The 24,692-nt window shown below is 40.6% G+C and overlaps 1 protein-coding gene across 1 annotated transcript in view; it reads right to left on the minus strand.

The window, feature by feature from the left end:
• xxylt1 (xyloside xylosyltransferase 1) overlaps window positions 1-24,692 on the minus strand; it is a 51,581-nt gene that overhangs the window by 18,024 nt on the left and 8,865 nt on the right. Inside the window, exons 3-4 of the mRNA XM_036522015.1 lie at window positions 22,155-22,302; window positions 11,920-12,052 (exon numbers count right to left, since the gene is read on the minus strand). Of these exons, the coding sequence (XP_036377908.1) occupies window positions 11,920-12,052; window positions 22,155-22,302 (281 nt within the window). The remainder of the gene's footprint in view (window positions 1-11,919; window positions 12,053-22,154; window positions 22,303-24,692) is intronic.

Below are 24,692 nucleotides of genomic sequence, written 5' to 3' on the forward strand. Positions count from 1 at the left end.
TGACCCATTTCTCTTAGCAGATGAACAGAAGATCACAAGCAAACATTGACTAGACATGACCAGCCATCAGCTCCGTCATAACAAACAGAGTATCAAAGGCAGTGCAGCAGACTGACTACATTTTACATGTTATCCACTTAATGGAACATCTTCTGGCTTGAAACAGAGGTGCGTGTCAAACAGGACTGTTGTCTAATGCCAAACATCTGACATTTGACAAAGTTATCAGACAATGGAGTAAAGTGGGGACAGGAACTTTCAGAGCAGTGTTTTGTCCTTGCTATCATATTTTCAAATGCTCAAGTCAGACAAAACTGTTAGGTGTGCTCTACAAAGCATTAATCTTCAGTGTGCTATGTTCTCGAAAAGATGTAACAGAGTGTTCAAAGAATGTGCAGTGACTGATTATGTCTGGAGTCAGGGTAAATGGCATATCAGGTCTGAGATAAAGTGTGCCCCTTTTAATTTTTTCTTACAAGAGAAGCTGACACAGACAAAGTGAAATGTTACATGCAAAAGCCAGGTAACTAAAATCCTTCCTTCCCCTAATGGGTTTCCCCCTACCAACTTGACTGAGGTGAAGTTCCACGCCCAAAGCAGAACAGTTAAGAGACGAATGTTTTAGCGCTAAAAATAGCTGATTTCTGAAAGTAGATAAACGTCTCCAGTCCGTGAGTATCACAGTGAGGAGAAAAAGAGGTGATGTTTTTACTGGATAAAAAATGTATTGTGTTCTCAGTAATCTGTAAATGTTAGCTATGTGTGAGTTGTTTTATTAAACATTTTTTTATTAAAACAATGTTGTTATAAAGCTTTGAAACGAACATAGACAATAAGGCAAAAATAACTGACAACCAATGACAAAAAGTACAAAGGACTTTACACATCAATCCTTAATTATTTTGACTGAATGTTTTAATAATACATAAAAATATTTTGATTATTAAATTTGCTGTAAGGTATGACCTGTGCTTCAGAGACACTAATATGTAGTAGTTTGAAATATGTAGCAATCTACAGCACTACATGTTGTAATTTCTAACCAAGCAAGTAAATTAGGTTATACTCTATGGCATGGATATCAAATTCATACACATTTTTCTTAGTGGATGCAATTTTAACTTTCAGCAGATGTGTTGTTTCTTTTCTTCCACACCTCTGAGGTTGCCTGGCAACTCCTAGACAAGCCACTGTTTTCATCACCAGCGGCAAGATTTGAGGAGTGCGAAATTTCACAGAGGACATACAGTACCTTCTTTGTTGACATGGGTGTAGGGAATATGGTTGAGCTTTCTGAGATCCATTTTGATGAACATGGATTTCTCAGCAATGTTTCTGAGAGTTGCTGTCTCAGCACTCTGGCTAATGAGAGAAGCTGGGCCTGGACACTGAGGAATGATGGTCCCACCCCAGGATTGGGAGTGGCCCTTCTGTGTCTACCGTTTCTCCTGCTGTGTGCAGCAGGAAGACGAGCTCTCCAAAGGCTCTCTAGTGGACCGTCATCTCCTTCTACTCAAGACAGTCCACTGCCTCAATGGATACATTTCATTAAATCCATGCCAATGTCAAAAATGTGTTATCTGTGTTGGCCTTCCTTTTGTGTCTGTCAATAACATAACACAGATGGCACACAGTCAAATAACACACTTCCTGTGAGACATGTACAGTACCAGGAAGGGCTGGCAGCTGTTGCATTATTCTCCCAAACAACGGCTTGATCTTTATGAGGGGTTTGCATATGTTCAAAACAAATTAAAAAAAAAGAATAAAACAAAACTCAAAAAGAGTTTCATCTAACTAGCAGTTAAAGAATCAAAACTGAAGGAATAAAATGGCAATTAAAATAGAAGGCACTCCATGCAGAGGTGACATTATCCTTGGCAGCAGGAAAGTCCTATAAAGGACACAGCAGGGAAAATTACAGGATTGCCCTGAAATGAGGGAGTGGATGATGGGGAACCTCAGATGAGTAATACCTGGGATTATCTCTGATACACACACAGAGCCAGCATCCACCAGATGCCCGGTTCCGTGGTGTCATAGGTGAGAGTGGAACACGGTGTGCTGAAGACTTTCATGTGCGGGGTGAGATTAGGGATGGAAGAGGCAGTGGGAAAGCAGCTTTATTTACAGTGGTGAGTGGCTCTGTCGAAGCAACCTCCCCAACCCCCCACACAGAGGACAGTGCTGTCACCAGCAGTAACTTATCACTCGGTACACAACATCCTGTTTTTATGGGTCCCGGCTTTGTTGAGAGCGACAGTGCTGGGACTGAGGTCTAGACTGAAATGGCATGTTTGTGTCGGCATTTGGTATGGGATGTATAATCAACCAGAAATGGTTGGATGGACACACACAAGACAGGCAAGAGTGTCACAACATCATTTCAACTAAAAGGACCCGCACAAAGCTTCTAAGTTACTAGTTACCAATTATATCAATGCTACAAGCACAGGAATGTGCAATAATGTAATTGTCATTTATGAACTTAACCTAGAAAAGGCAAAGAAGATGCTGATCATATATTATTCTGGCACTCAAACCAGTGCACCATGAACACGGATAATTCAAAGGATTCATCTTATCAGAGGAACCTCCTCGCAGACACTATATGCCACTAGTCTACTCTTTTCTCTATTACCACACAAGTACAGACAAATGCAAAGCAAAAAAAACCCATTTACATAAAACTATAAAACCACTGTTCAGAATACTGCTTGTGTATCACAGACCTTGTGTAGTGAAATCAGAACACAGGTAGCGTGTTTGTTCTTGCCATGCTAACTCATATGATAATAGCTAACACTGAAATTGTGCACTCATTCAGCCTGCCAGCAGCAGAGTACTTATTGTTGCTAGTCTTTTACTGAGGAATGGATGGCAATGACCAGGATTCCCGAAGGCCAAGAACTCTGGCACAGCGCACTGTTCAGACTAATGCCAGTCGACGTGGGGGAAGCATATAATCCCACTCGGCACCCCCAAGTATACAGTAACATTGGCAGCCTAATCACAACAGTTTCCCCCATACAATACATGCTGCTGATTATTTGCCCTGCCACAAGGCTTGGCATTGTAGGGGTCTTAGACTTCCTCAGAGAGGACACCAATCATGTAGGGAATATTGTTATCCCCACAGAGGCACCGGTCAGTTGGGGAGTGCAGTTAATATTCCTCAACTAAAAATTCCTCATATAAAAGTTAATAAAATGAGGTCTTTAAGGCCTGTCAGAGCCCGGTTTGTCAATACAAAACAGACGAGGTGACAGTGTAATTAATAAAACAAATTTATTAACACAATGCAGTCACTGACAAATCATTATCATTGTATGAATCAAGGCTGTGTCTAAACAGATCTCGTACAAGATGAAATCAGCTAAGCTACTCACAATGCCAGCATTAAACAATAATACTCATCAAGTTACTGGGGAGGGCCAGTCCATTGGATTTGAGGGGATGGTAGCTCATTTGTCGTAGGCCTACTGGGAAGGCCACAGTCCATTTTCCACCAGAGGCTTTTGGGCTTGTCGCAGGAGACAGAGAGACGTGCAGGGGGAGAACCACTTCCCAACTGCCATTGGAGAAACAAATGCAATGCCCAGGTCCATCACTGGAGGTTCGCTTCATCTGGTTTCCTTTCCATGCAAACATCGTCAACATAGGGGAAGTTGAAGAGATCTGGTTGTCTTCACATCCACAATAGCTGTCCTCTCTGACAGCCTCCAACTTCGTGTTGGGTTGCACTCATGCATAATAGAAAGAACCTGCAGCTAGGTCTTCTGGCATCCTTGCCAGATAGAAATGTTGTCATCTTCGAATTGAATGACATAGCTGTCTTTACTGACAACCTCCAACTTCACCTTGGGGCATTCCAGTCTCCGAGGGTGTGTGGTTTATTGTTGAGGGACTTGCTTCCAGAGAAAGTGGTGGATTCATGACATAGAAAGAGCATTGGAAAGAGCTTGGCTGAACATAAGTGGAGATGAGTTCAGGACCCATAAGTGGTAGAAGATTCTTCCGATTCCAGAGCTAGCCCCTACCATGAGCTGGCTGAGGTACGATGCCATCAGAGAGGGGCTGAGAGGAACCACGGACATTGTTCTTGCCACAAATATATAGGGCGAAAAGTCTAGCACGTGGTTACACGGCTCGGTCACTGGTAGAAGTTCCAACTCCCTGTTGGAGTTCACCTTTGCCAGTGCCAGGTGCTTCAGAGGTGTTGCCTTGTCTTAAATCAAAAGCAGTGTCACAAAGTCCATATACAAACGGGTGTGGGGTTGGTTTAGGGCCTGATACGGGTGAGGGCTCATGCAGAGCCTAATCCTTTCTTTACCAGATGGCCAGTGGCATGTACATTTTGAAGATTCTGAGAGTAATCATTGGTTTTGGTTGCAAATATGTGTCCACATCCCTTACAGCACAAAATGGCAGGATTATGGGGGGAATGATCCTGTTGCTCAAAGGCGGCTGAAGGACAAGGCCTGCCCTCGGAGGCCCTTTGGTGTGCTGGTTATGGCACTGACATTGGGCTGGAAACATCGCCTCCACCTGACAGCCATGCTCAAATAGCTACTCCACATAATGAGCTTTATAAACAGGCTCAAGTTCAAGGAATTAAAAGTACTATTTTATTTATAAGTACTTGAAATATAAGACCTGTGTGTACCTTATGATGTACCCAAATAATACCCGATTATCCAGAAGAATTTGCTACAGTTCATCTCACATTATGGCAACTGGTTACCTGATCTTGAGCCTGTAAATAAAAGCTATTCATGAGGATTTTCAATGGAACACTTGCATGTACAAGAAAACCCCACAGGCATGTACCAGTGCCAACATACTTTCCAATTTGACTATATGAACTGCAGTGCTGCCCATAACAGTGTTTACAAGATGTATAATCTTGGACCTTGGAAGCTAAAAACCAATGAGACTCATGCGTACAGATTCCTCGTTTAGCATCGAGTTCACTTGATGCAAAATTCTTTCGTTCAAATTCCCCAATTTTAAACATAACCAGGATAAGGTACAGCAGAAACATCTGACAGAAGTTAGTTTCTCCTGTAGGGCAGTTCTATAACAGCTTGCAGAGTAAGGTAATTGTGAATGAATAGGAAAGTGTGAAAAATAAGACAGTATTTTATTGGCTAGTACATGCATTGCACCATACTGGTACAACTGCATACATCACCTAAAAGCCATTTATTTAGTTATTTTAATTACCCGTTGGACTGTAAAGATGTACTAAATTAACAGGTAACATCAGACTTCAAGTGGCAATTCATTCAACAGAGCACATACATACATGGCATACACATATTTCCTAACAAAGTACAAAAGATAACATCAGTATGTATTTTAATGATTTCACAAAATTAACTCAAGGTCAGCCAATTTAATGTGAAATTCTAGTGATGATGGCAATGTACTATCCATGCACTCATGCTTACTTTAGATACAAGACTGTGGACCTCTTTTATTGAAACCAGCTTGGGTGTGAATACTGGGTTGTAAAGCCTGCTGCCCCCCAAAAGGGTTCATGTGGCCCATGAAATTGAAAATTCTAGCTAATCATTGTATGCTTCAATCCCAATCAGTTTATGCCCTTTTCATTTATACTGTGCAAAGACAGGCAAACAATCAGACAGAAAAGGAAGTAAATGCAGGCATTTACAACCTCTACAATAACAGTGGGAGTGATTACAGGAATGAGTGAATCCCTCATTATTCAATCCCCCTGGACAAAGGTTTAACAAAAATCTCAGTTCTGCTCCTGTGCATGTAATTTCAGCTATATTTACTTATCGTTGTGATTATCATTATTTTCATTATCATCATGTAATTTTCCCAACATCCCCATTCCTGTAATTATGTGGGACTTGTGTGAAGGGCAACACATTTGATCATTATAATAAAATGAATTTAATGCACCTGAAGTAAGTCAATATAAGCCAGAGAACACAACATTCCCTCTTTTTACAGTGAGACCAGAGCAGCAATGAGGCAACACTTCTACAATGCTGAAGGGACGATAATGCCTCACTGCGATGCTACAATCTCTTTGCACAATGCCAGCGCAAACGAAATCCCTTTTAAGCAAGTGCTGAGAAAAAGAATGAGCATTGTTCTTAGCCTTGTAGAGGTATCAGACAAGGGCTGGGATTTACTCCAGCAGAATATGATGCTCTTTGATGAAGTGGGTTAAGATGCCAAGCAGACATTTAACCACTCATTCTAACCCAGGCCTTTTACTCACTTAGTCTGGATGTCCTGAGAGTCAGTTATCCATCAGATCCCAAGAACAGCTAGCCACAAGTATTATCTTATCATCCATCGAGCAAAGAACAGGTGCCAGGGTTATCTGCCGCTCTGAAAGCAAGGTTTTTCAATCGCTAGGTGAAAAATGTATAATTTAAGCCTGCGATACTTCGCTACTGCCACATCAAAGGTATTTCTGTGGACAAAGATAGGAGATAAATGAATGGCAGTACATTTTTGACTCATTCTTTGTCTGCAATCTACACTTATAAAGCATAACTCAAAGAGGCCAAAGATAAAATCATCAAATAACACAACAAGAGACTAACAAAACTATTCTCGATCTGGTATTCCAGAAAGTAGTGAGGACACCACATTCAGGCACAAGGAAAAAAAAAATGCACAAGAAGGAACTTCAGTATTTTCAATGTACCCTGCATACGTCACAATCTGATCATTTGTGTAGGTTAACATGAAGACTACTCAGTTAGTCGGGTAAAAGAACTTTTCATTCCTATTCCTCAAGAAAATGAAGCTGCGTTTCCATTCATCAGGTTCACAGTCTTACTACTTAAGCCTTTCTCTTGGCAAGGCTGCTCACTGGACGCAAAGACATGGGTCTCCATAAACAATGACATGAGAGTTCAACAGGATATACACTATTTGGATTTTACCAGTTATTGTCATTTTCAATGCCTATGGCAGCAGCAACTAGGACTGAAACAAACCTTTAGCATGGCCAAACCTGTGGTCAAGCACTGCAGCCTCCAGCTTTCACTACATGACTCTTCCCATTGTGTTTCTATTAGAGCCTGACCGATAAATCGGCGTGCCGATATTATCGGCCAATATGAGCTAATTGCAGATAAATCGGTATCGGCATTCATAACGGCCGATAAACGACAATTAAAAAAGAAATGGAGAGATGAAAGATGGATCCTTCAAACATGTTATGAGTGTTGTCGTTGCGTGGTTTGTTCGCCAGAGGGCACACCGCAACTCCACTGTCGGCAACACACGTGTTTGGAACGCCACAAATCACAACAATCAGCTGACCCAAGCAGAGTCGAGCAAAGTAACCCACGATGGTACCGTAAGTCAAACATCAAAATTACGTTTAAGGTTACTGTAGTTGAATGGTGTAGGCTAAGGTGTTGACAAACTTGATTGTAAAAAATATTAATGTTATGTGTTTCTGAAAAAAAAAAGAATATTAGCCTATATATCATTATCAGATTTTTAAATCCTCAAATATCGAAATTGGTATCGGCCTTAAAATTCCTATATCGGTCGGGTTCTAGTTCCTACACTCACAGAGCACATTCTGCTCACAAGGTCACTGAGGTGAGATCTGACTGTCGCCTATTCTGTAACCAAGGCAACCTGGCCAAGGCAGTGGTTGGGGATATGGTCATGTGATCAGAACCCTGCACACTGGAACACTGAGAGGGATAGTCATTTTGTAGTCCTAAGCAAGGTCATCCCCTTTATCTGAGTCAACACATGTCCAACTGCAGCAGTGGGAAATTTGTAAAAATGTAGGCAGGTTCTCTGACCAGCCCCTCTGCCCCTCTTGGATTCATTGCTACCACTCTGGGTATATCAGTAAAAATTGTATTCTCTACTCAGAAGGATCCCTGACCAAAATGTATTTGCTTTTATCTGTGGCAAGTGGCCTTTGAAAGCAAATAGAAAGCTAATCCCTAGTCATTCAAGTCAGAAATGCCTTGCTGATTTCATTGTAAAAGGCTTTGAACTGCCTTAAACTGAAAATCATCTAGAAATCAATCAGTCCCACATTACACTGATCACATTCCATGGCGGTTAAACGAGTCTATTTCTCTCTCATGAGCACTTGTTTTGACCATTATTGATCCATATTAACATTCTTTAATGTAACATTCTTTAAAATACATGGGAATGGTAGGGTTTAAGGCAGTCTGGTGACAGGTATATCAAACCAGTAAGGAAAAGGAGGGAATTTGCTGTCTAATATGTGCACATCCCATTATCTTAAACTGAAAGCAGATGACACCAACAGCCTAAGCTAGATTACTAGCCTTCAACCTCTTACTGAACTCACTTGCAGTACATGTTCTTTCTGCTAAAGTATATGCCTGTAGTGTGAAATGCCGCTTAGTGTGATAAAGATGGTTACTAATCAAATCATCACAAGTGCACACAGACATACACAGACAGAACAAAACAGAAGGGAAAAACACAGCGATTTAAGAAGAGGGAAATATGAGCGGCCCAAGGTAGACGTCCTGAAGGACCAAACACTGTGGGCAGCAGTTCTTTCTGTGTCTGCAGGTGCCAAACACAATCGCATGCATTTCTACTGGAAGAGGCAGGCCTGACATTTTTTGGTGACTAATCACACCGGTTTGGTCTCTGCGCTGATGAGTGGGGCGCTTGCGATTGTTTGTGTTGGCCCTCTGCTGCTGGATCCTAGCAAAGTGCCTTCCGTTCAGGGACAGCGCCTCAAAGTCTGACTCTGGTCACCTCATACGTCCCAAATATGAGTCAGGGATGAGGTTCTCTCCCACTGAGCCTCACATGAGGTCTGTTGCCCTGACAGGACTTACCATGGTCCCGGATCCCATGGTCAACAGCGACGTGCCATTAATCAAACCTCAGACACCTTTATTTATTTGTCCTGTCTTGCAGTCCTGCCCAGGGAGAGCAGCTTGAAAGGCTCAGTGTTAAACCTAATCAGTGCCTGCGAAGTGCTTACACTGCATTTCCTTTTCTCCTTGCCGTTTTCTGACATCCCTCTCAACTTCATTGAAACATCAATGTAAAAGCTTTAAACTATTTAGTTAAAATACCTTGACTCATGTATGATCAGACTTGTGTCCATTATTTTCTTGGATTTTTGCCCATGTACACTTTCTTGTAACAGTGTTTTAATACCAAATGAAACCAAACAGAGCTGCCACCATGGATCCTGGGCCACTTTCACTTTAGGGGAAGTGGTGCCACCAAAGAGATGTGGATTAAAACTTAACCAAGCAGTTTAAAAGAAAAAAAAAACAATAAAATTTGTGCAAATTAAGCAATGAGAAATAACTGCCATCAATTAATTACTGTAGATCAAACTCTTTTATAGTGACTCATCATCAAGAACATCATGAGAACAAATACATGAATGCTGACAGCTTGGGAATAGAACATCCGCTACTGCATGCACTAACAATAATCGCGCAACAAGTAAAAAGAAATTTCTCTGTAGGTTTACCCAGTTACTTTCTGATAAAATACCTTATTGAGCATGCTTTTTTAAGCCAAGGTCAAAAAGTGAGTATGCTAATCTATAAACATTAACTCACAGCATCAAGAACTACATTTACTATTTTAAAAATTTGATCTGCATTCTTGACAGGGGAAATTCCTGATAGGAGTGCAAATGTTAATTGAATTAACAGCACAGTGTTGGGGTACCCTAGAATGATAGGAAGGAATGGCGGCATGGAAGACAATGTAATCAACTTTCTAGCTGTCTAGAGTGCCACCTAGAGGATGTAAGTGATATTTCAATCAGTGCAGGAGATGTATTTGATGAAAGAATTTTTAAAATCATAAAAACAACAAAAAGAATAGTAAAGTCATATCCACTGCATGAGTTTTACTTCTATTAAGACCTTTCCTGTTCCTCCATATATTCCATAAGACTACGGAAGGAACAGACTGTGGACAAGGAAATGAAAATATGCTGCATACAGTGGCGAGGAATGTTATATGGAAGTGCAGAACGCTCATGAATTTCCATGAGGGTGAATTGCTGTACAGTGTGTATTCCCAAGGGTACCTTTGGAGCTCTAATAGTCACTCAGGGACCAATGAAAGAAACACTCCCCATCTCCTCCAAAAAAAAAAAAAAAACAACAGCTCACCGGTGGTACATTCAATTATAATCTGCCAGTTCTCAGAACCACTGCCCTTTCCATTTATGTTGACGCGTGTTTTGCAAATAATAAACTACCACAAATGGTCAGGTGAGCGCCAGACAAGCTAAATTGCTTCCCCTCCTCACAGACAACACAGACAGACAGACAGACTCATAGACAGATTCCCCCTCTCCCAACCACCCCCCACCACCCCCCACCAAAGCTGCTGATCCGTTTAGGCAGCATATTGCAGACGGCCTTGCTGTTCACAGCGGTAAAGACCTTGGGGGAGGTTGCACTGGCCGGGCAGGCTGGAAATAGGAAGTGTCCCCTGCATGAGAGCCCAAAGAACACGATACTGCGCTTCCTGTTGTTGCAGGCCAAACACCACAAGCTCCAGGATGTGAAGTCGCTCTGAGAAGTGATTTCCTATTTTGTTGGCTAAATAGTCAGTGGCCGGCTTACACAAATAACAGATCTCAACCCCCACCTCACTTCCACTCCACCCTCCCTCAGTCATCCCCTCTGTCACCCACAGAGAACTGCGACACTTGGCAGCAGAACTGTAAGGTAAACCGCTCTCCGCCTGCTCTCACCCTGGCACTGGGTAGCATGTTTCCATGCTCCACTACAACTGTGATGCCACGTCAGCTTTTAATGCGTCCCAAAACCCAGAGCCCCTACATAAAAAGGCCCACATGGCCACACTGTCCAATCTTCTCCTGGCATCGTCTGATGGAGTCACAATAAGCCAAAAGTTCAACAAGTAGGAATCAAATAAGGACCAACAACCACTCGCAGGCCCAACCACAAAATGTTCTTTGCTTCAATATCCACTATATCTACTGTACTTCAAGTTTTCCAAGGTCTCAACCTCCATGATGGACATACATTTATGTTAAAATTACATTACAATTATTTGCACATTGATGTTGCTTAGCAGGTGCACTTAACCAGGAATGTGACAAACTTAGAATGGTTACAAACAGCATATGGAAGCCATCATACAACAGGTCATAACTTCACTTTAATGATATTGTTTCCAATGATTATGACAGAAGTTTGTTATTTTACAGACATGTTCATTACCACACAAAAATTTGGTCATCAATGGCCTTGTCTTTTGGATTGAAATCATTCGCTCCTGTAACCCACACATTGATGCAGCACCAGCATCAAGGAATAGCAAACATATTTGCATTTGAACACACTTATTGAAAATCCACTGGCCTTTCAGTCTTGCTGTTGATGAATGCTAGGTATCTTGTTTACAGCTATACTGACACACAGAGGAATACTACGCTGCCTGAAAATAACAGAAAATTTGCTTGACTTGCAGGAAAACAAACAGAATAAATTGCACTTTGTGCTAAGAGAATCCCCACAGGAACACTATAAAAGTCAGTACATGAGTTAGAAACACTACACATTCACAGATGCAATGCTGCTCTTAGCATGATGAACACTGAACTGGAAACAACCCTGAGATGTGGGAAAGATTTTAATGACAAAGCATTCAATGAAAGCCCCTTGACTTGAGGTCTGTATAATGTACCAGCTCCAAAAGTGATTTGAAGTAATTTATTACGGCAACACTACACGGCATGTGGGTATCTTTCCAACATGTAGCATTCAAAATCATTATTCCTTGTTAAATGGACTCTGCTTTGTAGCCCTACACTATAAATTGTTGACTACACCAACAGATCTGCTGGCACTGTAGCCCCACAGAGAACATGCAGATGTTTGGAATGTGTGTGTTACATACCGGTATACAGGCTGCATCTCCCGGGCAATCCCGATCACGGCTCCAGGGGGGAATCGGTGGAATTCCTGAAACAGGTCCCTGATGTTGCTCCTGTACTTGAGGTCCAGGTCCAGCTGCACAATGCGCTTCAGATCTGAGAGGGAAAAAGCAAGGGAGCAGCTCAGTGAGAAAGATGGACCAAGCCTGGGGATAGACACAGAGCGTTTCAACGTTTTGAGATAAAGTCCTCTTTGGGGTCCTGCAGGGCTGGGTAAAGAAACAAAGATTTGATGCTGTGACATAGCATCAGGACATGCCATCTCCCATCTGTCTAGTGTCAACCCCTCCATCATTGGTTACATTGTAGCTTGACCTTCTTCACTGTACAATACCACTATGCTTCCTGTATCTCTGGATACTTGCTTGTAATATTGTATTGCTTTACTGTCTCTGTCTCTAAGACTTGTCTGTAAAAAAAAGTAATGTCATATAAAATATGGCCAACATTGTGGTTTTGACTGACTCTCTGATACTCTTGGAATACCATGATGCTGAACACTAGCAGTGACTTTAATCAGCTGTGTCAGGTTCCTTATCACAGGGCACTGTCCTAATGAAAACGATTTTGGAGATGGTATTATTCGACTAGACTGCACACACAATAACTTGCCTTACAAAGGATAACAAATAGACTCAGCTGCAGCTAAACTAAGCTGCTGAACGGGAGTGACTCACAAGCCAGGCCCCGCCATTGGCTGTGACAGTGTTTTATGCTGCCCTCTGTCCAAACAGGCTGTGAAAATAAACCGTATACAAAGATTCAAGCCATTTTCTCCTGTTTAAACAAGGAAATCACTTCAACAATGCCACAATACATTACGCTGCTGACAGAAATATGAAAGAACTGCACTGAATCAACCTGACTCAGCCACAGCTAAATTTATTTAAACTGCAGAGCGCTGATCACCTAAGAAAAATAACATTAAAAGCAGCAGGTGGGGGAGGCAAGCCATTTTAAATTAGGTAAATAAGAGCTGGAGACCTCTTAATCACATGGCCATTAGTTGGCTGACATTGACTGCTAGTCTGAAATATATTAATTACACCCTTTTCTTCATGGAAAAAGTGTGAAAGTCACATTGGTCATGGTTTCTGGGAAGCATTGCAAGAGTGCTAATGTTCCAAGCTAAGGGAAATCCAGTCATTAAAATGTGACCTTACAGCCAACAGCACCCAAGGCCCTGGGGGTATATTTTTGCACAGGACAGCAAACTACATTTGCTCAGCTGGCTGGCTCCAATTCGTTTCACAGGCTTTTCAGCCTCTGGAGAGCGACAGTCTTCCGAATCAAAGGGTCACTGTGCTGCTTGTCACCACAGGACCCGAAACTGTCATCCAAGCGAAGAATGTCCCCAAGGCCCAATGTCCAGTGGGTGACCTGCATCTGATATTCACCACTATGCAGGAAAGACAGATTTAAACAATTCAACACTCCTGTAACTAAATTCATTTCATAGGATTAAACTAAGCTACTTTGTGTAACTGTTAGCTAAAATAACAATAAAACCGAGCTGCAAAAATTAGCATTGCTGAAACTGTTACAGCTAAATAGGTTCATATGATTTGCTATGAAAGGAGTTTATGAGTTTAAGTGCCCATATTTCCTTGGAGGTATAATAGCTTCTTTCAAATCATTCAGAAGGGGGAAATGCTCTGAACAAAGGCTACCACAGTCTCGAGTACTGCATCCTAAAACAGCTATGACGGAGCATTAGAGCACGGAGCCAACAGCTGCAGACAACACTGTGCACCAGTGATAAATGGCCGGTTGTTGCTGCAGAGTTAACCTGGTTAAGGAGCCACAAGTTTCCCTTCAGCCTGAAGCAGTTTCAGCTGATTATAGATTGCTGTTGCACAGCCCCCACCTTACTGCTCGACAACACCACCGCTCACCACTAAATCCAGATCAAGCCAGCCGAATGTGGGTCAACATTGTTATATCCTCGTTAGAACTAAGCCACATGAAAGGACATGTTGTTTATGGATGCACGCATAAGAGAAGATCAGGTAAATGTGCATTGCTGGAAAACAGTGTCCACTGCACAAAAACTGAACGAATGCTCTCAGATCCGAATGGGGTCAGTTTGTCAGATCCAAATGATAAAAGACCCAGTGACAACAGTCCAGCTCTCATTCTGCACTGATACAGTCTTTGGTGTGCTGGGGGGCTGCAGTGAAACACAATCAGTCATGAAATCGTTCAGAGATCCCACTCAGACAGTAACTATCGGTCAATCTAAAACCTGCGTCTTTAATTCTGACTTCTTAAAGGATTTGATATGAATTGATAAAAGGAACTGTTCTCATTTTAAAGTTATTTTTGTTCTGATAATATAAATATTGCATAAATTATACGTCTACAGTTACACACCCTGAATTCAGACTCACTCACTCTAAGTCCGACAACACTAAAACTTTCTACACAGCTAGAAAAAGCAACAAAGAAAAGATACTTGCAAACTGTAATAAATGCTATTTTTTGAAAACAAAAAACAAATGGTTCAGCCCAATATATTCAGTGTCCCAGGGGATTAGTGGATCCTTCAGACAACTGCAGACTCACCCAAGCAAATATACTATATCGTAGAGAGAACCTGAAAATGCTGAAACTCCAGCCACTCCACTTCATTGGGCTACATCAGCAAATGCTATTCCACTCCAAAAAGCTGTCCCTGCATACCTTGATAATCTTTTTAATCCAGAAGGCAAGAAAACAAATTGTTACATCTCTTTGTAGAAAGACAATGACATGGAGAGAAAGAACCTAGAAAGAAAGCATGGACATAAAATCTGCTAATGCATGGAAACGTTCCACATCCCATTATAGTCACTGAGCCCTTCCTTCTAACAGAAGGATTTATTGAAGCTGGGCCTGCTCCATTATGAACTCCTTCACTGGAGCGAAGACATACTGTGGTGCCATTGTTGCTGCTAGTGTCTGGTCTGTCCGGCTTCCACTTCCAGTGTCCTGTTCCTTGTCTATTTCTTTATCTTTAAATGACATACTTACCTTAAAAAAAACTTCATTTTGTGTGAATTTACCACACACAATATCATTTTCATTTCACAGTAACCTGAAGTGCGGGCTGCATAATGCATTTCACGTGTGACCAACCACAATAATAATAATTATTACATGTGAATTTAAGTACAATATACATTTACATAACATAAAAATAAATAAAACAATTCACTGAGTCATATTGAAATGTATTTATATTAATTTAAGGAGCAATAGGGACTGCACAGGCCACAGGGATTAAGCTGTGACACCAGGGCTATTAACATGTAGGTTTCAAGCACCAACAGAGATGATAAAGATGTTTTCTAGGCTGAGCCAGGTTTTCCACTCCTGCAAAGTGCCTGTGACTGTTTCTCTAAGGAGTGTGGAACTAATGAGCTGGCCCTTCAGAAACTTGCTGCACACAGAGACTGGGCCCCAGAGACCCTGCAGAGTTAGAGGCTTTAACCACTCCCCAATAAGGAACTCCTGGGTTTTAAAAGCGATGAGAGACGCATGTACCAGACACCTCACCTCAAATATAAATACTAACATCATGTGCTCACCAACTCATGAGAACACTTGGCTTTGGGACTGCAAATTAACTGTGCGCTTGTCCCAGTAGCTAATGGAGGGGTTGTAGAAGAGAAAACAAAAAGATCAATGTTTGAAATTTCAGATGTATAAAGTTACCTAGTGATGTAATTGGAGGTAAACTGAGTACATAATTAAATAATCATTTTCTTTGTCAAAACTCTTTCATTTTTCTTTCATTGGAGCACTTATCCACATTACAAGTTAGTTTCAGATTAGGTGTTTGCAATATGAGCATTTGGAGCAATATGAGGGTAGAAAATTTCACAGTCCGAATATCGTTCAAATCATTAATTTCATGAATTCCGTGTTTGTACAGACCTAATCATTTTTTTGCTAAGCCTAATGCTGGAAATATTGCCAAAAATCCCTGGCAGTACTATTGTAAACTTGGTATTCTCAATTAAAAATTATGTAAATTTGTTGTTATATGAAAAACTACATGTTTTACAGCACAATACCATCCTGCAGATGCAGATGGATCCTACAGAATTCTACATCTAGTCAACATATTGCAGAAATGTGCATGTAGATGTGCCCTCACAGATGCAATTAGTCAAATTCATCTCTGTTTTAACAAACTGACCAGCAGTGTTGAGTGTAAGGGGATATTGTGAATTGTTACTTTTGAATTTCCTCTAATTCCAAAGAGTTTTGCCTCTGTGGATAGATTTTTAAGACGCTAAAATGCCCCTCCCCTTTTGGAAATTCAACAAATCACTTCTGGTAGCGAATCACAGGTATGATTTTCAAAGAAATGCTTAAGCATCCACACAAAATTTTGACTTCATGTTTTATGTACTAACAGCTGAATTTGATTCACTTTCAAATAAGTCTTGGCCTTTTGCCTTATAACCCTAGTGTGTTGAATCCTTTTAAATGGATTTAAATCACGATCCCTTTGTCCTGTCATTAATGACCTCATTACAGGCAAGCTAAATGGCTACAGTGGTAGGGTGCATGCTATGACCAATGGTTTCCTTTCCTTTCATACATCGCGCTAGTATCATGTGGTATGGTTGGCTTGTATCGACGGACCTTGAGGAAAGAGTTTGGTAGAAGGAATAAGCTTGACAGGGGGGCACCGCGAAAGAGCGCAAGCAGACAAGGACCCCCTGGATAATATACAGAAATGTGCATTCATCAGGCCAAGATTCCTGGGAGATTGTTAAGAGTGTGCAATGACTTTTCTTAACTGCTGTGTCCTATGTATGTCTTTCCAGCAAGGTGCACAACTGAATAATTCTTTACAGCAAGCCTTTTATGGATAGGGTATGCATTTATAAGCATTTATGGTCAGGCCTTAGACCACAGTGGGAATTCAATACAATATTACAGTGGTAAAATTTACACTCACTCTACGAATCATTTGCAGTAATCCCGATTCAGCATGCCAAAGTTTAGCATTTAAAGTGGCTTATAGATAAATGCAATTGTTGCTTCCCTATATTACCTGACACAAACTGAGATGTAGCTTAGATATGAACCAGTCAAACTTTTTACTTTAATAGGCTGTATATGTTCAGTGAAACCTCATGGCACCTTAAAACAACCTGAAGTAACACAGTATTCCCAACAGCTATGTTGCATCTGGATTTTGTATTTTATCTGGCTTGTCTGGTTTGTTTTACAAAGGACTAATAGGAGTACATTTTGTGGAAAAATGTGCTGTGTGAGAAGAGCATTTTGGGAGCTAAATTGGTTCACCTTCAAAATTGCCTTCTACTCTCTGACACATACATTTCTCTAAGGGTTAATACAAACTGAAAAACTTGTTTGGTGAAAGCGTAACTCCCAAGCAGAATCAGATTAGGTTCCTTCCTATAACACATTTAATCTTTTATGGTTGTATCTGGAACATTTCAACTTGACTATCTTGAATATACCACTGTGTGAATAATACTTTGCAGGAGCTGCCTGATAAAACATACACAGCAAGGGATATGCTATCTATCCAAACACATAGGATATTTCCATGAAAATCACAGTGCAAAAGTAATGTAAGTAGTGGAAGGTTACACTTGACCTACTTGGGGATGGAACAGTAAATTCATGTTTCTGTGATGCCTGGGCGGTTTAGGATTCAAGCCTACTTTCTCTGGGAACAAATCCATATAGATGTGAGGATTCAGAATGAACCTGCAAACACTCTCTCCCCACTACCCCTTCCCTCAAATGGATAGTTCTTGACTCCCACAGCTTCCACTGCTCACCATTCACCTATAGCAATGTGACATTCAGGAAATACAGGACAGAATGTTCAGCCAAAAGGAAAACATCACAAACACCAAAGTAATGCTGTAATTGTGCTAAAAAAGTTTTGTGTAAGGTCAGATCTGCCAATCATGGGTATGCCTCAGAACTGCATATTCTTCATATACTTAATATTAAAATTATATCATAAATTGTCCCAATAATGTGCGCCTTTTGAAGTTTACCATAAAATAACACCCAAAACTATCATTATTTGATAAAGGTAAGGAAGTTGTTTAAACCTGTTATTTAAATTTGTTGTATAATTTTTTTTTTTGTTTAACAGTTCCCAAAAAATGTAACTGGATTATAGCATAATGGCTGATATAAATACATTCACTGTGTAGTAAATGTGTCTCAGATACTGTGACCTGATATTAACAAGGACAAGTGACTGACATGAAAGACTGCCAATCACTTGTACAAAGAACAGAACGTCTTTATGGAACCACTAAAACCCGTGTCAGGACCAGACATGAGAATGAGCATATCCAAGCGTAAGGTCTTTTCTCTGACAATGGGCATATGCGGCACTTTACTTTCATCATCCGTATATGGACGGTTGATAAATCAGACACCCTGCCAAACAAACATCGCCGCAGTTTTGATTCAAACACTTTATTTATTTAACAGCTGCAAGAACATCCATTTCATTCAAAATACAAAAAACATAATAAAAAAACCTGTCAAGCTTTCTAAAATGTTTTTAAGGCTACTGAAAACCTGACACAAGAGCAGTCTGGCCTGTTCTAAAGCTTAACTGACATACTCCTTCTCATAACACCAGTTATGAATGTGCATTCATAGCAAATGATCTCTCAGATCACCGCTTTGGTGTCATTTTTTTCTTTTTAAGCTAGACAACTACATAACTTTGTACCTATACATGACACAGCAGTGACAATCCTGTTGAAAAACACACAGTACATTCTTATTCTTGATTAAAACCAACCTTGCAGTCTGCAAGGTGTCTCTGCAAATGTTGTGTTCCCACTGAAAAACACATCCGTTTTAAGCCACAGCAAAGGAATATGAAATCGCATAACGGGCGCCATTGCCTCAAAAAGCCAGGAGGTTTCGCTGCAGAAGGAGTCAACAATCGCCCACCTTCTCCTGGCCTAATTTTCCAGCCTGCTCTTACAGCCCACGCCACAGAAGGTGTCGGGAGTTTTATCAATACACATATGGCTGAAGAGGCATCAGGGGTGACACATACTGTGCACACAATAGTCATTTCAGGAATTCAACATGAGCCGCCTGAACTAGCGTGGGAGGCGGTGTGCGACCTTCTGTGAGAACAGTAGCGTCGGAGACCTGTTCCACTACAATGACAAGAATTCAACATGACCGCTCAACCATCCAGTACATGCGACCTCCTGCATGACCTCGATACGTGGACCTCAGCGCGACGGAACCACTTGATGTGGAAGTGTGGAGACCATCAGTTTTGATCCCCTTGCCCTGTGGAGCAGCAGGCACATCCCTGGCTCATTCCTCAAATGCATTCCTTCAGAAAAGCACAAAAATCTACACATTCTCTTGTACTTGCTGTATTAACCACGACATCATACTCCATTCTCCTTTTTCGGGTAAAAATGAGCCGACATATTTTATGCATGTTTGTACGAAAGATAAAAATGCAGCAGGCTGTCAACCATGCCTCTCCCTTTATGCTGTAAGTTTGCTTTATTCTACCAAAGCATTAAGCTTATTATGAAATCGAACATGTGCTTTTCATGCACTCTCTCTTATTTAAACAGGCTTCAAATGTTCTAACTACAATTCTTTCCAAACTGCCAAAGCTTCAATCAAAGATTCTTCTGAGCTGATAGCAATCTCACTTCAATATGAAAGATCCAGCCCCACATTTTAGAAGGATTAAACCATTAACTGTGAGAATTCTTCATTGTGAAGATACTTACCAGCCAGTATATGATCATGTTTTAGATATTACCATTATGTTGCAAAGCATGACAAACGTAATTTTGATAATACAACAGAAAAGCAGTTGCCACATTACTGCAAATATTGAGTATTAAGGCAGCAATATACATTAGTGATTTGGACACTGGAACTGTTAATATAAGGGAGATTCACCGTGAGACAATGCTGTCGTGCATCACATTCTAAAATCTGAATTTTTTATACTATATATATATATATATATATATATATATACATACACTATATATATTTTATACATCTAGCTGTATTAATGGATAGCATTCTAAACAGGAGATCATTCAAATACAAGTCACCTAAATGAGGAAATTTGAAAAGAAACAGAAAATTTACCTACCCACAAAAAAACAAACACATACAGTAATTAAAAAAAAAAAACTTGCAAAAGGTACCACAGCCAAACCTCTATATTCTGAGTAATTAAAAAGAGATAAAACTTGCTAATTGTAATCATGTATTTCATTCATGCAATAAGAAGGAAGCTCTGTAATACCATGTTTCTAACTTAACTCACCTTAAAGAATACAATTGCCCTCAATGACTCCTATTTTAAATAAAATTCACACAAGGCCATAGCCCAAATGATGCAATCACAGAATACAGTAATGCAGTCCAATTTGCAGGCACTAATTACCAATGTTAGCCACAGCCTCAAGGGAAGGAAAGCAAATCTGACTGAACATTTTAAACCTCAAAAAAAGATATGCCTGAATTACCAACTGCCATATAGATGAAATTTAAAACTCTAGATTATAACTTCTTAGTAAGAAAAGTGTTGTATTGGATAGTAACAAACTGGCCACATTGTTAACTACCCATGCAATAAGGAGAGAAGCCTCTGTTTTTCCTAACAGCATTTATGAAGATGTCATTAAGAATTAGGCCTATAAATGGAGACCTTGGTGTTCTAGACAAAAAAATGTCAGGGACAAAGAAAACTGCCTCACTTCACACCAACAAAATCGGAGTGTTATTGGACAGTTTTCTGCGAAACAGACTCACTAATGGCATGTCTTCTCTGAAAGGAATTTAATCAGCTGAGTGAATATGAGCAAGACTTCTTTGTTGTGCCAGCTCTCAAACAGAGAAGAATGCAGAGAATCCAGTAAGAGGATCTTTGACTCAGACTGCAGGCAATCAAAAAAGCGCAGATTCCTCTCCATCACTGACATCTTCAGAAAACAAGATACCCTTCTGTGCTGTTGATGCATTCCAGGCTTTTGGCAGCACTACAGAATAACAAATGGACATGTTAATCTTTGTTCTCCTGTTTGCAAGACAGCGCAAGGCTGACCGTGTTATTTTTCCCCATCAAAAAAGTGAAAGTCTAAGGCAACAACAACAAAAATTCTCTTTTTTTTTTTTTTAAACAATTGCGTCAAACAGTCTGGTCCCTCTCACTGAAGTACTTGACGTCCAAGAGTAAGGATTGATTTTGTTAATAGTCTGTCAAGGGACTGTCTCATTTATGGTTCTCCGTTCCCTGACCACAGATTTGGGTGGGAGGCCTCTGCACTGAAAACAAAGCTAAACCACTCATCCCTCATTGGCACAGGGAACAAGTGTGGGGAAAGTAATGAGAGAAGCATCAATGCCCCCCCCCCCCCCCAACACCCCAACACCTCAACACCTCTCCATCTCAACCTGCGCCATGTGTCTGGCTAACACTTGTGACCTGCACTACAAGCGTGCAGTGCAGCTCAGAACAGCTCCTCCATGTCAAAAGCAGAGACTGCTCCCGAACTTGTGCTCCCTGTGTTAGCCAAGGGCTGCTGCTCTGTCTCTGTGTCCTCCTCAGCTCACCCCATGTCATGCAGTCACAGATAAAGGACACAGCATTTACCAGCTCAGGATATGTACCCGTGCTCTCTGGTCCCTATTGCTGGCTGGCATTTACAACTCTGACAAAACCAAAGCTTTTTCCACATAATCTCATTAGTACTTTGTCAAAAAATAAACATCTTGCGAACTGCACTGGTTAATGTACTCGATTTAATTATTAAGGAATGTAGTGTTAAGCATTCTGGTCAATTGTGTGGGCAGACATACTGCATTCCTGTCATAAATAGCCTGTAATAAATGGCCCAAATATTAGAAATGACACAAACGTAAGAGACATGTGCACACTTGTAATAACAAAGGGATTTAATTACTAAAGGTCTATGACATTGTCTATGACAATGATATACGTACATCACCCAGTTTGGAAATAATGTGTAATGTGTAAAAAATATGTTATATTTACATTGTTACATTGTTTGCCTTGGTATGTACAGATGCTTCACTACATATAATGAGGAAGTGTTGCCATAATATCTAGTGTGGTGTTTCACCCAGTATAAGCCTTAAGAGGTTGCAGTCACACAAGAAAGGGAGTGGGACTCACCTGCAGGCATGATGCGGTGCATGGCCACGGACAGGAAGAAGATGGCATCGCTGTAGTAGGCCCCCGAACCAGCACTGAAGTGTTTCTGCATGGCTTCTACAATAGGGAAGAGCTTCTCTGTTAGGGCTGCGACATCATGGAAGACCACCTGTGCACACAGACAGATGCAGAGAGAAGGTGTCAAGGCTCCAGCACTGCTCTATGCTGTGGTCACCCTGGCTGTAGAAGAGCAGGAGCTGCCGCCACATCATCACACTGCTGCTTGGCAGGGAAAACTGAAATACCCGCAGGCCAAACTTTAAGGCCCTCCCTACTAATAACATAGCTGACACACTAACCATGTACAATATTTCCTGGCAGGGTTTCCCAACAATATTGATAAATATACCATTAAGTAAAATAATATGATTTAGATTAAGAATTTCATCTACGTTATTTAGAAAATGTGAACTGCGTACAGCAATAATCTTTTTCTCACAAGGGCAGAGGTCCTAAAACTTAACTGCCCCTTTACATTGTAAGCTTTAGTTAGTGGCTTATTGTGAAAGGTGAGCATTCATCAGAGCTCTCCACATTTCAGGCCAATTCCGTGTTCACTGGGGTGTATAACAAAAGCTGGACGACACTCAGAGCAGACAATTCCCTGGCACATAACAGTTTTCATATCTTTTTTTGGGAGCAGTAGTATAATCCAGAGCTGCACTGGCGGGATTTAACAGGAGGAGCAGCAATCACAAACAGATAACATGCACCCTTTAGATTAGTACAAGAGGATTTCGACCACAGTAACCACACATTCCCGTTTAATCTGCTGAAAACAAATATGAGAAAACAAATATGTTCAAGCATATTTTATGTCAGGCTGCGTTCTTTTCCAGCCACACATGTAGCTATAAAGCACAAAATGTTGTCATAGCAGACCCAGCTGTTTAAGGTGAGGTGTAACATATTCTTCCACATTTCAAAAACAAAAATATTTCTTCACATACATCCCAACATGGAACCCCATCCCACTATGGCTAAGACACTCTACATCTCTTAAATGGAGTCAAAGATCACTCTAATTTCCCTAGCACACCATAGCACACTGCAGGCAACCGTGGAAAGAGCAGCAACATGCACATGCGTGAAGGGCACTGAGGAATATGGTTTGTAATGTGTCCTACAAAGAGCATAAATAACTAAGAGGAACCATCAATTGTATATGTGAGAGAAAGTGAAACAAAAAACATCATGACATCAAAATGACAGCGCGCAAATGTGGAAAGTGCGGTCAAAACCAAAACTCGGTTGTATCACAGTGAGTCTTTAAATAGCCGTAAAAATAACCCCTCACTTCTGGTAAAATGTATCAAGAATATGTATAATTTTTTCTGCTTACCACCATAGAAAAAATCAAAAGGGAATACAACTGAATAACATGCATTTATTTATCTTGTGACAGGTTGCAGCATTTAAAGTTTCTGCATGTATCAAAAATTAAAACTGGTTTCAAAAATTCTATATTATGCGTATTTTCTAAGCACAAAAAATGGTATCTACACATTTTAGAACAAATATTACAGTGGGCTAGAGTGGAAAAGGTTGCAGGATGATGTAGAGGTAAGGGCTGAAGATTAATAAACTGCTGCTGTCACCAGCTGTTGCTGTCACCTGCTGATTTCAATTTAAAAGTAAACTGAGCAATTAACATTATTATTTTTAATAGCAGCAGTGGTAGCACAGTTGTAGTAACAGCAGCTATTGCAGCAGTACTCAAGTAGCCTTTTAGTTCAGTTATGTTTACAATTTATCATGTAATTTGGATGGGAGAGTGAAAGCTACCCTTCAAGACCTGCCAAGGTAAGACATTTCCTTCACATGTTCTGATGGAACATATTTCTAGGCACAGAAAATCAGTGTTATGATTTTGCTGCACAGAGAACGGAAATCATATGTTCATGCAGACTATTTAAGATCATTATGCTTCTGTGTGTGTTGTGCATGCTATATGTTAAAGTAAGAACATGTAATTGAACAAACTTGATTGTGAGTTTTGTAAATTCACCCCTAGAAAAATAAGAGCAAGTAGAGTAAGCTGGGTGAACTAACAGGAGCAACCCATGGATTGAGAAATGGAATATGACTGCAGACAAAACCCCAAATTCAATAGGAGGATTCCATACCAACTGTAAATAATGAATGAGGTTAGCACTTGGTGGAGCAGAACTTTTTATTTATACACTACATTTATACACTGACTTTCCAAGACAAACCACAGTGAAGCACCTTAATATCTGTCACAAAGAACACGCAACACTATAGCACTCTGATCTGCATGTGAAATATTCATAGTTAGATTATTTTTGGACATACCTTGGGCATTTTATATCAGTACCACTTAAGATGCAGGGCTGAATAATTCAGAGCCAAAGAAAGGCGAAGAGCAGCAGTTCTACTGCGTAACATGAGACGTAGAAGTGGGTCATATTATTACAGCTCTTCATCCCATCATTTCAGGTATATGAACATTGCGCCAGGAAAGAGCACACCAATATT

The sequence above is a fragment of the Megalops cyprinoides genome, chromosome 2 (assembly GCF_013368585.1).
Source record: "Megalops cyprinoides isolate fMegCyp1 chromosome 2, fMegCyp1.pri, whole genome shotgun sequence".
Classification (NCBI taxonomy): Eukaryota; Metazoa; Chordata; class Actinopteri; order Elopiformes; family Megalopidae; genus Megalops; species Megalops cyprinoides.